Here is a 16,387-nt window from a genome sequence, read left to right as displayed (position 1 = left end):
AATGAATCCTACTAAATTTTCAGGAGGAATATTATGTACTGACAAGGCTTTAAGTACGAGATCGTACAAACGATTAGCAGTGGCACCTTCATGAGCGGCCTCTGCATTTTTCTCGTCAAACAGCTGAAACAACTGCCAAAATTTAGTATGTATTTTGGAGTTCTCTTCATCAAAATACCGCACACAAATACACCAATTTTTCGTAGCGGAAACGTCGGTAGATTCTTCAATTATGAAACCGAACTTTTGTCTCCGTAAAACTTCATTCAGTTCATCCAAATGACATTTACCTATGACATTCTTTATCACCCCTGTGGTTTTTGTTCTACCCAACTGCAAGTTCTCAACTATTTTAGAATTGGGAAAGGCACTTTTAATTACATCTGTTAAGTGATTGGCTGTATTAATAGAGATGTTATGTTCTGCCAAAAATCCACATAGCAATATTTCAGCCCTCTTGCCCTGTTTATCAAATGTATCAGACGATTTTGATTGTGATGAAAAGTCAAGTTTCTTTCGCAGAGGCTCGACACATTTTTTTCCCTTTTGCGTGATTTTTCACTACAGTCAACTCAGCACTGAATTCACATCTACAAATTTTACACCGAGCTTTATATGCATCATCACTAACAGGTTGTAGCCAATCCTTGAAAGATAAATCAGTCAAACATTCCTTTCTGAACTTTTGTTTCAAACGTTTTAATTTCAACTGACCACACAGCCTAAAGTTCTTCTGTGGGGTCTGCGGAGAATCTACATATGTTGTCACTTTCCATTGTTTATATTTGAATACACTACTACAGTATTTATTTAAAGAACACCACACTTTAATTTCCCTTAAGAACAAAAAATTAATATTCTTTTAAGAGCACAAAGACGACTACCTGTGCATTCAAGTCCCATTTTCACCAGCAACTGATGACGATGGCCTAGCCCTAATAGCCCATATTGTTGTGAAACAATATTTGTTAGGCGGTAAGGGTATTCCCCGGAAGCGAATGTGCAGTGTTAAAAGTCGCTGGACTGTTGCGGGGAGTGGACGAGAGAAAAAGAGGAAATTGCTTATATTGAATAGAGTATGGACTTAAATATATGAAAACAGATTATTGACGTATGAAACTACTACAAGTATCAATTTATTTTCATTTTAAATCTTCACAAAAATTATCGTAGATTCCGCAATTATCAGCAATGTACTATCGTATATCGTGTTCACGTTGTGATTATAGTATATCGCGATAATTTATCGTATGGTTGGCAACGCTGGTTATATATGGACAACACTGGTATCCCAGAGTTGGATGTTTGTGGCTCTCAGGAGGTACTGTGCGAATGATTTGAAGTTCTTTGGTTGTTGCTGTGTAAGATATATCGTGTAGCGTGTCGTAAATTTCGAGTGTGTATATTTGTTGTGCTCTTCTTGCTACTTGTTAAGAGAAACTATTCGATTAGCATTACAGTAAACGTAAGTTTAATGAATTTCTGTAGAAAAGGTGTTTGTTATATCAACATTGAGGAAATGTTTACGTGCCGTATGGCAGACCTGATAATGAATTATTCAAAAATTGTAGGGTGTACACAGTAGTACGAGTTACATACACTCAGTTCTTTATGCTAAGTATAATACGTTTTATTTTCCAGAAAGATGATGCAAATTCACGTTCGCGGTGTGTCTAACCACGTTGTTGAGTGTGACGGAAGTGAATCCATCGCACAGATCAAGGTAGATACTTCATGCAGTTTATTTTCCAATTTGATAGTTACATTTTTTACCTGACACTCAGGTCGAGTTTCACCATTAAGTTCTGAGTAGCAGTAGAAGATTCTTTGACCCACATCAAGCAGTCGACTTGTACTGCAGGATAACTGTATTCTCGAGGCTTGGTTTTGCATTTCAGCATTAAAAGTCCATGTGGTACTGTTATAAGTCAAAAGTGGTAGTACCCAAAATTGTAAACTGCCGTTTTAAAAACAATTGGAAGATTAGTATTGAAGCGCCTATTAAGTTTATAAACAGTCACGTTGTATTAAATCTTTAATAAAAAATAAAAGTCGACTGATTTCCATCATTGTAAATTTGTGCTGGGTTCTTTTTGATGTGTTAGTTATAAGTTTGAGGCACATTTTAAATTAGTTTCAGCACTATTTCACACTAAGTTTATTAGCTACATTCTTCCACTTGTTGGTACTGTGCTACGTGGTGCAGTTGTTAACATTCCGGATTCTCATTCGGGCGGACATTGGTTCAATCCCTGTCCGGACATCCTGGTATAAGTTTTACATGATTTCCCAAAATTCCGTAAGCGAAAGACCTGAGTGGTTTGTTTGTAAGAGCTCAACCGATTGTCTCGTTCAGTGAGAGTTTGTACTTTGTAATTACCTCGTTGTTGACACAGCTAAATACTGATTTTCTACCATTTGTTGACAGAGCAAGGTAACACAGTGGTCAGCACATTGGCTCACATTCGGAATCTTCTCTTCATCCTTCTCCATTTGTTGCCTATCAGCTATACTGTAGCTAGGTGATAGTGTATTACATGCTAAAGAAAGGTGACTCGAGTGTGTTTCACTTACCCATTATTCCTTCTTCATTTCCTTAGTTTAAGGACCTGAAAACTTCCTCCAGGACTGCTGAGAATAGTTTTTATGACACAGAAGCCCATTGCCTGACTGCTTTTTGAGTTCCAAATTTCTCACTATTCTGATGAAGCCTAATAGAAGTTGTAGCATTGCCATATATACAGTCAGCTCGATTATGTGAAAATCAAAGGACCAGGGAAAAAGTTCAAATTACGAAGAGTTCAAAGTAACGGCAATTCCAATAATTGAAAGGGACAGAGGAAAAAATTAAAATAAACGAAAATTTGATGGAAAGTACATAGTAGTAGGCCTACATATAAATTGCGTAAACATGTATACATTCATCTTTATATTAGTAATGTGCAAAACAGTACATAACATATATTAAGATGTTGTTGTTGTTGTTGTTGTTGTGGTCTTCAGTCCTGAGACTGGTTTGATGCAGCTCTCCATGCTACTCTATCCTGTGCAAGCTTTTTCATCTCCCAGTACCTACTGCAACCTACATCCTTCTGAATCTGCTTAGTGTATTCATCTCTTGGTCTCCCTCTACGATTTTTACCCTCCACACTGCCCTCCAATACTAAATTGGTGATCCCTTGATGCCTCAGAACATGTCCTACCAACCGATCCCTTCTTCTGGTCAAGTTGTGCCACAAACTTCTCTTCTCCCCAATCCTATTCAATACTTCCTCATTAGTTATGTGATCTACCCATCTAATCTTCAGCATTCTTCTGTAGCACCACATTTCGAAAGCTTCTATTCTCTTCTTGTCCAAACTATTTATCGTCCATGTTTCACTTCCATACATGGCTACACTCCATACAAATACTTTCAGAAATGACTTCCTGACACTTAAATCAATACTGGATGTTAACAAATTTCTCTTCTTCAGAAACGCTTTCCTTGCCATTGCCAGCCTACATTTTATATCCTCTCTACTTCGACCATCGTCAGTTATTTTGCTCCCCAAATAGCAAAACTCCTTTACTACTTTAAGTGCCTCATTTCCTAATCTAATTCCTTCAGCATCACCCGACTTAATTAGACTACATTCCATTATCCTCGTTTTGCTTCTGTTGATGTTCATCTTATATCCTCCTTTCAAGACACTGTCCATTCCATTCAACTGCTCTTCCAAGTCCTTTGCTGTCTCTGACAGAATTACAATGTCATCGGCGAACCTCAAAGTTTTTATTTCTTCTCCATGAATTTTAATACCTACTCCGAATTTTTCTTTTGTTTCCTTTACTGCTTGCTCAATATACAGATTGAACAACATCGGGGAGAGGCTACAACCCTGTCTTACTCCCTTCCCAACCACTGCTTCCCTTTCATGTCCCTCGACTCTTATAACTGCCATCTGGTTTCCGTACAAATTGTAAATAGCCTTTTGCTCCCTGTATTTTACCCCTGCCACCTTTAGAATTTGAAAGAGAGTATTCCAGTCAACATTGTCAAAAGCTTTCTCTAAGTCTACAAATGCCAGAAACGTAGGTTTGCCTTTCCTTAATCTTTCTTCTAAGATAAGTCGTAAGGTCAGTATTGCCTCACATGTTCCAGTGTTTCTACGGAATCCACACTTATCTTCCCCGAGGTTGGCTTCTACTAGTTTTTCCATTCGTCTGTAAAGAATTCGTGTTAGTATTTTGCAGCTGTGACTTATTAAACTGATAGTTCGGTAATTTTCACATCTGTCAACACCTGCTTTCTTTGGGATTGGAATTATTATATTCTTCTTGAAGTCTGAGGGTATTTTGCCTGTTTCATACATCTTGCTCACCAGATGGTAGAGTTTTGTCAGGACTGGCTCTCCCAAGGCCGTCAGTAGTTCCAATGGAATGTTGTCTACTCCGGGGGCCTTGTTTTTGTTTCGACTCAGGTCTTTCAGTGCTCTGTCGAACTCTTCACGCAGTATCATATCTCCCATTTCATCTTCATCTACATCCTGTTCCATTTCCATAATATTGTCATACCAATGAAAATGTTACACATCATTTTGAAAAATAGTTGATTTTCTTTTGAGAAATGACTTGCGTCTAGCATTACCTAGCAAATTTTTGACAGTGGTTAGAGCTGAGAACAACTCTAGATTGTGTCCATTATGAGGGCTTGGAAACATATAGTATGGATAGATGACCTTTCCAGGTTAACGGAATCATCAGATTCCACCCGTCTGCTTTGACCAACAACTCCCATATCACGAGTATAATGTCAGTACGTAAACATGACGGCAAAACCCAAAAATAGATCGATAAACGATCAAACACATATTCCTCCAAAAATATAATGAAACTTAACAGGACAAGTGGGGGAGATTGGGGGGTTTTTGGGTGGAGACAAGCTAAAAATAAACACACACCACTAAACCAAACAACAAAAACGATAAAATAAAATGACCGCAACCTTCACAAAATCAACTAAAACCGATATCCATTGGAGTCGAACACTTCCCTTGACCTATATAGGTCAACAGCAACTGCCGATACCACACAAAAAATCTCAAAACTTTCACCACCACCACACTAATCCTACCACAAAAAAAAAAAACCTAGAAAATCAAAATTGGAATCAAACACTTCCCGTGACCTGTTATACTTATGACATCTCCACATATAGCCGTCCCTGGGCCGAGACGCCAGAATTTTAATAAGCCTCATTTCTTCACGACACACTGAACACTTCGTGACTTCAGCCAACAGGCCGAATAGCTGAAGAAATTTTATTAGGGACTACGCACTGTCCCCCATCATCACCGAAAACCAAAAACTGTTGACCTTGTCAGTCATATCCATACCAACCAAAGACATAAACAATGCAATTTACCAAAATTCACACATGACGAACAGAAAAAAAACTACCATAACATCGACATAATGAAACCAAAATTGTTAACTCGTTGAAAAATATTCCGCTGAAAGCACAGTCACCACCGATACCACACAAATGCAATGCTACCATGCAAATGAACCCCTTACGCCACGTAACATGCTACCCATAAACACACCACCAGAGAGAACCACCGACCGCAACAATACGCCACCTATAAACATGCCACACATGCGAACTAAACCGAAAACATCACCTAACACACAAACACACCGCCAGAGAGCATCACCGATCACATCAAAATGACACCTACAAACACGCCACTCTGACAAACTCTGCGCCGTTGGGACATCACACACCACAACAGCCTTACATCATGGGTCAAAGCCGAGGGGTGGAATCGGATGCTTCCATTGACCCACCTTGCCTTGTTCATTGTGATTGGAGGTGGCAGTTCTTCTTAGTTACCTTCCTGGCAGGCCAACAGCTCAGCATGGGTTGGAACACCGTCGACACAGATGTCATCATCAACATGAATGGAAATCTTTGAAGGTTAGTTCTGATCCTAAGTCTGGTGGGATTGAATTTGTTAATTCTAGTGACTCTGACTGCTGTTCTGAGTTTTCTCTTCATATTACAAACGTGCACTTTCTGGAACTGTTATAAAGAATGGTGGAACTGACATTTTTCCAGGACTTATCAATCACAGGGATCATAACCGTTATGCCTTCTCACCTTTTACAATACTTTCCAGCTCAAGTGAAACAGTTTCTCTGTCGTTGAGTTTTAAAATTTTGTATTGTACCCTGGTCCAATAGTTGCAATACTTGTCACCTTTGGTGGGGAAAACATCAGTTTCGTCTGGTCTTGTGGTGATGATTTGGAATATACAGTGCAGTGGTCCAAAAACATTTAAATTTTGCATTTCTCCTTTTTCATACCACCATTATCTAATGTCAACCATTCATTAAACAATTCTTTCATCATACATGATTTTTTTTTATTTGACCAACAATGTGTGAGGAATGATTTGATTCACACCAGACAGTATGGTTTCGCACATCTACCTACTATGAGTGGTTTGAACTTGTGAGGTCCATCCATTACAGCCTAGGACAGTTATTCTGTCCTTATTCAGTTTGCCTCCATGGCACTTTCCATCTTTGAATGCTAGGATGTGATCAGGTAGACCTTTACATGAAAAAAAAAATCTGTATTGACTACGCTGCCTGGGTCATAGCCATTTTTTTAATGTGATAGCATGACATCTTTTTAGAACTTGTCACCTCTCGCTTGCAACAAATCCTTCAATCATGAGAGACCAAGCTAAAAATTTGTCTTCTTCCTTCAGCCTGAAACCACTCATGGGAACATGTTGTCCTCTACATGGATTTTTTCCATTTGAGCAAGCACTTCGCAAGATAGGGAAATTCGCCCTGGCATGACCTTTTTCTTCCTGTGCCTGAGATACTTCCAGTGACATGTCTTCATTTTTTTTTTTTTTTTTTTTATCACCAACAATGTAGATGGTAAAATAGTGAACTGTTTTGCAACAACTTTTTATTTAATTTCTGCTCTCCACAGCTTCAGTAACAAGCTTCCTTTATATGTGCTGCAAAGTTGTATTGGTTACTATCACATTTTGTTGTTCTTTTAAAAAGTGCTAAACATATTTCTCATTTGGCAAGTTTAACTTATGTGCTGCTTGGTAAATGCTTTTAACTTAAATTAGAAACTATTTATATTCTGATTTTGTTTGATAAACAACATGTTAATCGAGTAATTGTAAATGGGCCAAAATTTTACAATAGTATGAAAATAAAATAAAAAGTAATGGGTGTGGGCATCATTAAATCTATAGCAACTATGGACCCAGAACCCAGGTTCAAAGAAAATCATGAAAGTAATGTCATTCCATTGACTCTAGGATTATTTCTGTCCATGTATTGCTTCTTTCACCTCTGCCAATGATACATTAATGTAAAACCTGGCAAGCTGCACGATTGTTTGGAGTCCATGTTAAACATTACATCCCTCTGTAACTGGAAAGGTAAGTCACTTGGAAGGTCAAAAGAAGGCAAGAGGATACTCATGGTTGCCACAAGTTCTGGAAATCGGGGAATATCAGGGAATTTCAAATGTGTCATGGAAATATGAGGGAAATTTGAAGAAAATAAGCACTGGAAAAATCTCATTTTTGTCTCAGTGGATGAAATGGTTTGTTTACTGACATGTGCATCGTCGTAGGCTGGATGCAGCTGAGTACATGCACTTCATCCCTAGTCCCTCATTCTGACTCCTCCTTCCGTTCCTACCATTTCCCTCAGCTTGCAGTCAATGCAGCCACCACTTCTTGCTGCTAGCCTAGCAGCTGCCAATGAGAGGCAGGAAGGCATGAGGAGTGGTTATTTTGGATTTGATTCTCAGAAATTGTTGATGCAGTGGCTGGAAATGGCAGTCGTGTGTGCATGAGTTTCCTGAGTGAGCATGTGAAAGTGTGTATGCCCTCATTTACTGACAAAGGCTGTGGCAACAAATTTGGTTGTGAAAGTGTGGTAGTCGTTTCTACGTGCTGGCCTGTGGCTCAGCGATCATCTACACGGTGAGTTGTTACCTGTAAAGATTAGTACTTATTCTCAGAGTATTCGTGCAAGTTATGTGTTGCATGGGTTGATCACCGCGGTCTCATTTCATTAACATGGTGTCTGTGACGTGTGAATAGCTGGCCACACAAGTGGACCTACGTGATGGGCAAAAACTGCAGGCCATTTCGGTGGGTATCTAATGGGTTTGGCCTACCAATCAGAAGCCCATTGTTTCCCACTAATGTGCAGGCCCTGCCCTTTGAATCTTTTCACTGATCTACCCACAGGCCAGGTCTGTTTGTGTGTGACATAATGCGGCAGATTTTCACGGTTTATCCATGGACCCAGGACTGCAGTGTTCCTCGGTAGGCCAGAGGCCATATTTTGGCACTCTGAAAGTAGTTCATATATTAGAAAGTATGGACAGTAAGAGGAAGAAAATTGTGGCAATTGCTGGTAGTTTATACACTATTTACGCATATATTTCTTGAAAGAAAGATCACACAGTACCTGTAAAATGAAATGATTGTGCGGCATTGATGGCCGGGAGGCTCTGTCTGTGGAAGTTTGGCCGCCGCCACCGGGTTGCAAATCTTTGGTCAGGTGACACCACATTGGGTGACTTGTGTGTCAGTCATTGTGAAATAACACAACACCCAGTCCACGAATTAGGAAAATCTCCATCCCGGCCAGGAATCAAACCTGGGCCCGCTGCATGGTAGGCAAACATGGTACCACTCAGTTAAGAAGACGAACACACAATTCTTCTAAAATAATCGACATGACACAATGGGTAATAATTGACAACAACGAACGTAGTAGAACCAACATTTTGTTGGTGGTCATCTATAGTGTTGATTTACACAACTTTTCCCCACCTTATACACTTCTTTCAAGGGGCATACATTTTTTTCTGAGGTTGCTTCTGATATCAGTGAAGGTATTTCAAATCTGTCTTGCAGACTCCAAGGAAATGTCTGTTTTTGTCACCAAATGTCTTTCATTTTATTGAAATAAAATAACATCAGGTCTTAATGAAACACACATACCATTTGGCTTGCTTTCTCCTCACTTGTTTAGAAATACAGAAGTCCCTACATTTTTTGTCAACATGTCTTTATTCAACCTTGAGATCTCAAAATGTTTCAGGGATAAATGCTAAAACTTTTCTGGAAAACAGGGAAATATCAGGGAATTTCACTTAAGGAAACTTGGGGCAACCGTGATACTACCTACAATACAACCATGTCTAGTCAAGCACTGCAGTGTTCAAATCAACCTAATAGTATCCCAAACAGTGTGTTTTGAGATAAGGTACCAATGTTTAAAAACTGATTTTGTAGGTGATAATGAAATCGTGAATGAGCTATGTGTGTGATGCACATGTTCATAAGCTGCTTATGTTTCCTAAGAAACAAGTGCCTGCTGTGTCATCGTTGGTGACAATACTTTGGAAAACAGTAGACAATAACTTGTGATGTGTGTAATGTGTTCATCACTGTTAAGTTTGCATGATTCTCAGCAGAGGGTCGTTAACCAGTGCAGATACTTGCAGACATGCATTTAATGTAATGCAGCAGGATGTATGATCCAGAAAAATAAATGAATGTAATGAGAGAAGTTTTGTTATAGGCTTCATCCTAGTTCCAATAAATTTATTGCCATTAAAAAAAAAAAAAAACAACAACAACAACAACAACTTATAAGAAATGCTCGTGCAAGCCACAGAGCCAGAATTTGAGGAGTGAAAATTCATCAATAAGCAAATGTTAACTTGCCCATGAGACTCCTATGGTAAAGATTAGAGTGTGGACAATACTACTGGATTGATCCAGTAGTATCCAATTATTGATAATTATACGTGTATCATAAAGTTCATCACATGCAAACACGGGGGCCAAATGATGTTGGACACAAGAGTTTGTGTCAGTGGACTGTCAGCAAAGTACAGGACTTATTACAGTATGTATAGTTCAATGAAGATGCCATTTTCAACTTCGGTGGTCTTCTCATTTCTGGCAATAGCCATGACCACAGTGATGAAAACCCACATCTCTCGCTTGTCTCGCATAACAACCACCAACTAGTGGCCTCGAAAGGTCCTTGTGGTATATATTAGTTTTTCTAAATTGCATCACTTGTTGTCTTACAAAGGATGTGGTTTACACATGACTTCACTGTCTCTGTTCAATATTAATGACTGTGATCACTTGAACAACAGATACTCGTCATTCCTCATGCTGTCCCATGCTCACAAGATCCACCACCAGTAACTTGTCCTGTAGGTTTATGTGACGTCATTGATGTATGAAACACCAGCAGAAACTGAAGAGGAACTGTTTGCTAGGGTCCTAGCTGCCTGTCTTTGGATATTTTAAGCAAAATTTTATGTGCCATTATAATACACACATTGAGACTAGTGGTTGTAACTTTGAACTGTTGCTAAGGGTTAATTTGATGCTGTAAGAGGCAAGTTCCCTTTTTCATCCTTGCCTCCTGCTCTATCTCCAAAGAGGCAGTGCTTTTCTAAAGACTCAGATCTTCTATTTTTAAGGAGAGGAATTCGGTGCCCGATGTGGCCATCATATTATAGGCTGTTTGTTGCTTCCCTAAATCATTTGAGATGAAGGCCAACATACTTCTTTTGACAAAGTTGCAGGTATTTTCCTTCACCATGGATTTTCTTGTTCTTTGCTCCTGTGGATTTGCTCCTTGTTTATTAGATCTAGTGTGATGTCTGTAGTAGAGGTGAATTTCTTCTTGTCACTTTTTACACATTGTTGTGGATACATTTGTTTTCTGTTGCTACTTATTACATTTTATTTCCATATATTGTTCAGCCTTTGCTGACCAGTTCATCCAATTCTTTGATAATGTGTGCACCGACTTCATCAATTACCTTATTACTGCTCAATTCAGATACTACTGTCTCCACTTCCAGTACTCACTGTACATGTAGACTACTTGAAGAGAGCGTCCCCACCCAAGTTGTGTTACCCGCTTTGTAGTTCAATAATATTAAAGTTAAGAGGCTCAGTTTCTTCCATCTTAATTTTAATTGGATTTGAACTGAGTCTCCATTTTTAGTAAACCCACTTTGGTGTGTTGGCTTATTTTGTTATGTATGTGGATGGTAATAAGTGTACCTTTGTCTTATACTTCTTACAGCATTGTGGGTATCAAAAGCAAGCCTCATCATAAATCCTTATGTATATAGAAGGAGCTACTTCACCAGTTGGAAAATAAAATATTTAATATCTCAAATCTCCCGCAGTTCGTGATATAGCAGTTGTTTTATTAATTTTTCATCTATACTTTTTTATATCAGTTAGGTGCTCACTTAGCCAGTATATCTCTGCTGCCGAATCTTCTAGTTTTGGTAGCAGATACAGCAATGGCGGATACAGAAAAACCTCAAGGAGAGGGCACTAAAGATATAATTGGATGTGGCAAGTCTGGATGCCCTTCCTGTCGCCCTCCTGCACTGAAATTGCTGCTGTTTACATAAGACAGTTTCACTGATAGCACGAGGTCTCTCTTCTCAGTAACCACATTGTTAACTAACGTTATGGCGTGCGAAATGAGAATGTGGATCTCATACAGTCATGGCCACAAATGGGACAAATTTGTTTTCCAGCATAAATTGGTTATGCGTTAATGCATTAGCATATCTACAAAGTTTCACTGCCATACAATAATTGCAGTCCACACTGGACCTCTGTGAATAGCTGCACTTCACTGATAAACACCCAGTATTAAAAGTGGATCAAACAAGATCATTGGATGCCCTAATGGACCCCCTGCCTCAGGAGCAGTAATGGCAGAACATCTGAGGAGAAATTTTAAGCATATTTAATGTAAATTTCCTGGTAATGCTGTAGTATTTGGTGCAGAGTTCAACTTCCCACCTATAAATTGGGAAATTTAAGTGATTAAGGCAGGGCAGGGATTATTGTGAAATCGTTTGAAATGCCTTGTCTAAAAATTTCCTTGATCAGTTAGGGTACCAATTCGTGAAGGTAACATTTTATACCTGCTGCTGACAAACAGACCTGAACTTTTCTATGCAGTTGTCATAGAACGGGAAATCATTGAATACAGCAGTAAATAGCAAGAGCAACAAAAAGCAATTTCAGATTACTTGAGTGGTCAGCATGAAAATATCTCCAGCACTAATAGTGTTGAGTGTCAATGGATAAAGTTAAAGAGCCCCCCCCTGCGGGTTCGGGGGTTAGAATAGGCCCGCGGTATTCCTGCCTGTCGTAAGAGGCGACTAAAAGGAGTCTCAAATGTTTTGGCCTTCTGTGATGGTCCCCTCTCGCGTTTGACCTCCATCTTTCTAAATTATTCCGAAGAGTGAGCCAATTGGGGAAGGGCGCCTTACATGGTGCACTGTATCCGTCGTGTATTGAGACCTTTTTAGCCGGCTTTTTCGTCGTTGCAATGGTGTCCCGCTCGTTTTCCATCTCTTGGGCTAGGATACGTCCCTGGGTGCGATTACCACGCTGCACTCTGCAGTGTTGCTTTTAACTGCGACGACGACCTTGGACGTTTTTGCACCTAAGATCCAGCACGGTAGCCAGTCCGTTGTGGTGGGGCCGCCATTTACCCTGTTGGTTGTAGCCCCCTGACAACACAGGGATCGCTCTACTGATGCCTGCGCCGTTAACTCCCCACGTATGCCAAGGAGTAGATGCCCATCTCCCTGGGGCATCAGGACTCCCGGCAATGGCCATCCTGCCAGGTGGCTATTGCTGCGGCTGGGAGGCGCCCGTGGGGAGGGCCCTTGGTCGGAGTAGGTGGCATCAGGGCGGATGACCCGCAATGAAGCGTGGTACATCATCTCTCGCTGGCGGCCAGCCACCAGCAGTCTCTAAGCGTTCGAGGGCTCATTTTAAAGCTAACGTTTATGCCCCAAATCGTTCCCATCCCTGGCCACTCCATGGGAGGAACGAAAGGCAATGACTGACAGTGACGTCTATTCGCCCAGGTATCTTGTCTGTACCAGAGCTGATGGTGACTCGTTTCTATCCGTGAAGCCTCAGTTCTTTGTAGAGCATTTAGAGGACAAGTTTGGGGAGGTGGAGGGCTTGTCCAAAATGCGCTCTGGGTCAGTTTTGATAAAAACGGCATCCTCTGCCCAGTCACGCAGGTTACTTGCTTGTGACAAGTTGGGGGATGTTCACGTTACCATCACCCCACATAAGAGTTTAAATATGGTCCAGGGTGTTATTTTCCATAGGGACCTCCTTTTGCAGTCTGATGACGAGCTGTGCGCCAATTTAGAGCGCCGAGGTGTACATTTCGTACGGCGTGTTCATCGGGGTCCGAGGGACAATCAGGTAGCTACCGGTGCCTTCATCTTGGCCTTCGAAGGTGATACCTTACCAGAGAAGGTCAAGGTGATGGTCTACCGGTGTGACGTCAAACCCTATATCCCTCCCCCGATGCGGTGCTTTAAGTGCTGGAAGTTCGGTCACATATCCTTTCGCTGTACTTCTAGCTTCACATGTAGAGATTGTGGACGCCCATCTCATCCCGATACTCCATGTGCTCCACCTCCCGTCTGTGTCAACTGTGCAGAGCTTCATTCCCCTTGCTCGCCGGACTGCAGTATCTTACAGAAAGAACGCAAAATCATGGAATATAAGACTCTGGACCGACTGACTTACACTGAGGCTAAGCGGAAATTTGAATGGCTACATCCCGTGCGCATGATGTCATCTTATGCCTCCACTGTCACTCCTGTTCCAGCTCCTTCAGCTGCAAGATATACAGTCAGCTCTCAGAGTCAGAGGACCTCACCTGCCCCCTTGACGATGGGGGCCCCTTCTCTCGCTGTTGCTCCCACACCATCTACCTCGGGAGCAGCACCCACTAAACCACCGGGGACACCAGTCCCCACTTCTAAGCCGGAGAAGCGTAAGTCTTCTTCGGCTTCTCTCGCTCGGAAGGGATCCCTTGGGTCACTCCCTTCCCAGGTTCCTACCAGCCGCACAGCAGACACCAACCAGTGGCTGAAGAAGCCACAGGTCGCTGGTCGACGGGCTTCGCCATCCTCTTCGGTCCCAGAGACTGACTCCGATAAGCCCTCTCAACAACGGCAACCAAAGGAACAGCGAGAGAAAACGACTTTGAAGACCCGTAAGTCCAAGACACCTGCGGTGGCACCTACTCCACCGCTACCTAAAAGCTCTGCGTCTGAGGATGAGGTGGAGATCCTTGCGTCCGCTGAGGACCTCGATCTCACCGATCCCTCAGACGCAATGGATAGCACTTGCACGGGTGCTCCATCGGAGGCAGCAGGTGACCCAGCGGCATAATCTGCCTTCCCAGTCCCGTCACGCCTTTCTCCGCAATGGACAATACCATCCTCCAGTGGAACTGCAGCGGTTTCTTCCATCATTTAGTTGAGCTCCACCAACTTATCAGCCTTCACCCTTTCTTCTGCATTGCTCTTCAGGAAACTTGGTTTCCAGCAATGCGAACCCCCGCCCTCCGTGGCTATCGGGGTTATTATAAGAACCGGGCAGCATATGAAAGGGTGTCTGGTGGTGTCTGCCTCTATGTCCTTCACACTCTGCACAGCGAGTCTGTCCCTCTCCAAACACCTTTAGAGGCTGTCACTGTTCGGGTGTGGACGCCACAGGCTGTTACCGTCTGCAGTCTTTACCTTCCACCGGATGGTGATGTCTCGCAGCATGTCCTGGCTGCGCTGATAGCCCAATTGCTGCCACCTTTCTTGCTATTGGGCGACTTCAACGCCCATAACCCTCTGTGGGGTGGATCAGTGGCAACAGGTCGAGGCGCCACCGTTTAGCATTTATTGTCGCAGCTTGATCTCTCGATTTTAAATGATGGTGCCTTCACACACTTCAGTGTGGCGCATGGCACATACTCCACCATTGACCTTTCAATCTGTAGCCCTAGCCTCTTACCGTCTGTCCAATGGAGTGTGCATGACGACCTGTGTGGTAGTGACCACTTTCCGATCTTTCTGTCACTACCACGGCGTCACTCTTTTGGGCGCCCTAGCAGATGGGCTATGAATAAGGCTGACTGGGACTTGTTCTCCTCCACTGCCACTATTGAGCCTCTCTCTAATGATGACATTGATGCGGTGGTTCAATCGGTCACCACCGGCATCATTACTGCCACCGAATCTGCCATTCCCCGTTCCTCTGGGTCCCCTCGGCGGCGGACTGTGCCTTGGTGGTCGCCTGAGATCGCTGCAGCGATTAAAGATCGCCGGCGGGCGCTACAGCGTCACAAGCGACATCCCTGCATTGAACACCTCATCATCTTCAAACGGCTGCGTGCGCGGGCCCGCCGCCTTATCCGCCAAAACAAGCAGGAGTGCTGGGAGCGGTATGTGTCCACCATTGGCCTCCATGTCTCTCCATCGCAGGTCTGGGCCAAGATCCGACGCCTCTATGGCTATCGGACCCCTGTCAGCGTCCCTGCGCTCTCACTGAATGGAGCAGTGTGTACAGACTCCGGCGAAATTGCCAACAGCTTGGCAGAGCATTTTACTCTGAGTTCCGCTTCTTCCAATTCCCCACTGGCCTTCCGCTCCATTAAAGAGCGGATGGAACGTCGGAGCCTTTCGTTTCGCACCCACCACCAAGAATCTTACAATGCTCCATTCAGTGAGTGGGAATTTCGCAGTGCCCTAGCCGCTTGCCCTGATACCGCTCCTGGGCCATATGGCATCCACTGTCAGATGCTGAAACACCTTTCAGTGGACTGCCAGCGGCGCCTCCTCGATCTTTACAACCGTCTTTGGGTCGAGGGGGAGTTTCCGTCGCAATGGCGGGAAAGCATTGTCATCCCCGTTTTGAAACCTGGAAAGAACCCTCTGGAGGTGGACAGCTACCGTCCCATTAGCCTCACCAACGTTCTTTGCAAGTTGCTTGAACGGATGGTGAGCCGGCACTTGAATTGGGTACTGGAGTCTCGGGGCCTTCTGGCTCCGTCTCAGGGTGGGTTCCATAAAGGCCACTCCGCCACCGACAATCTGGTGAGCCTGGAGTCGGCCATCCATGTACTGCCTTTGCCCGCCGTCAGCACCTGGTCGCTGTCTTTTTCGACATGCGGAAGGCGTACGATACGACATGGTGTCATCACATCCTTTCTACGCTTCATGGATGGGGTCTTCGGGGTCCTCTGCCGATTTTTATCCGCAATTTTCTGTCGTATCGTACCTTCCGCGTGCAAGTCGCGGCCTCGTATAGTTCCTCCCACGTCCAGGAGAACGGTGTGCCACAGGGTTCTGTTTTACGTGTCTGCCTGTTTTTAATAGCCATTAATGGGCTTGCTGCGGCCGTGGGAAATTCTGTCTCCGCTTCCCTGTATGCTGACGACTTCTGCCTTTACTACAGCTCTACTGGCA

At 43.0% G+C, this 16,387-nt stretch overlaps 1 protein-coding gene across 3 annotated transcripts in view; it reads left to right on the top strand.

The window, feature by feature from the left end:
* The first annotated feature begins 1,281 nt into the window (after positions 1 to 1,281).
* Positions 1,282 to 16,387, top strand: part of LOC126251910 (FAU ubiquitin-like and ribosomal protein S30) — a 31,567-nt gene continuing 16,461 nt past the window's right edge. Inside the window, exons 1-2 of one of the 3 annotated variants that reach the window (XM_049952639.1) lie at positions 1,282 to 1,321; positions 1,642 to 1,723. In XM_049952639.1, the coding sequence (XP_049808596.1) occupies positions 1,302 to 1,321; positions 1,642 to 1,723 (102 nt within the window). In that variant the 5' untranslated portion in view covers positions 1,282 to 1,301. The other 2 variants (XM_049952640.1, XM_049952641.1) reach the window with 2 other exon arrangements.

This window comes from Schistocerca nitens, chromosome 4 (genome assembly GCF_023898315.1).
Source record: "Schistocerca nitens isolate TAMUIC-IGC-003100 chromosome 4, iqSchNite1.1, whole genome shotgun sequence".
Lineage (NCBI taxonomy): Eukaryota > Metazoa > Arthropoda > Insecta > Orthoptera > Acrididae > Schistocerca > Schistocerca nitens.
Note: the sequence above shows the minus strand (reverse complement) of the source record. Positions and strands in the feature narration are given on the sequence as shown.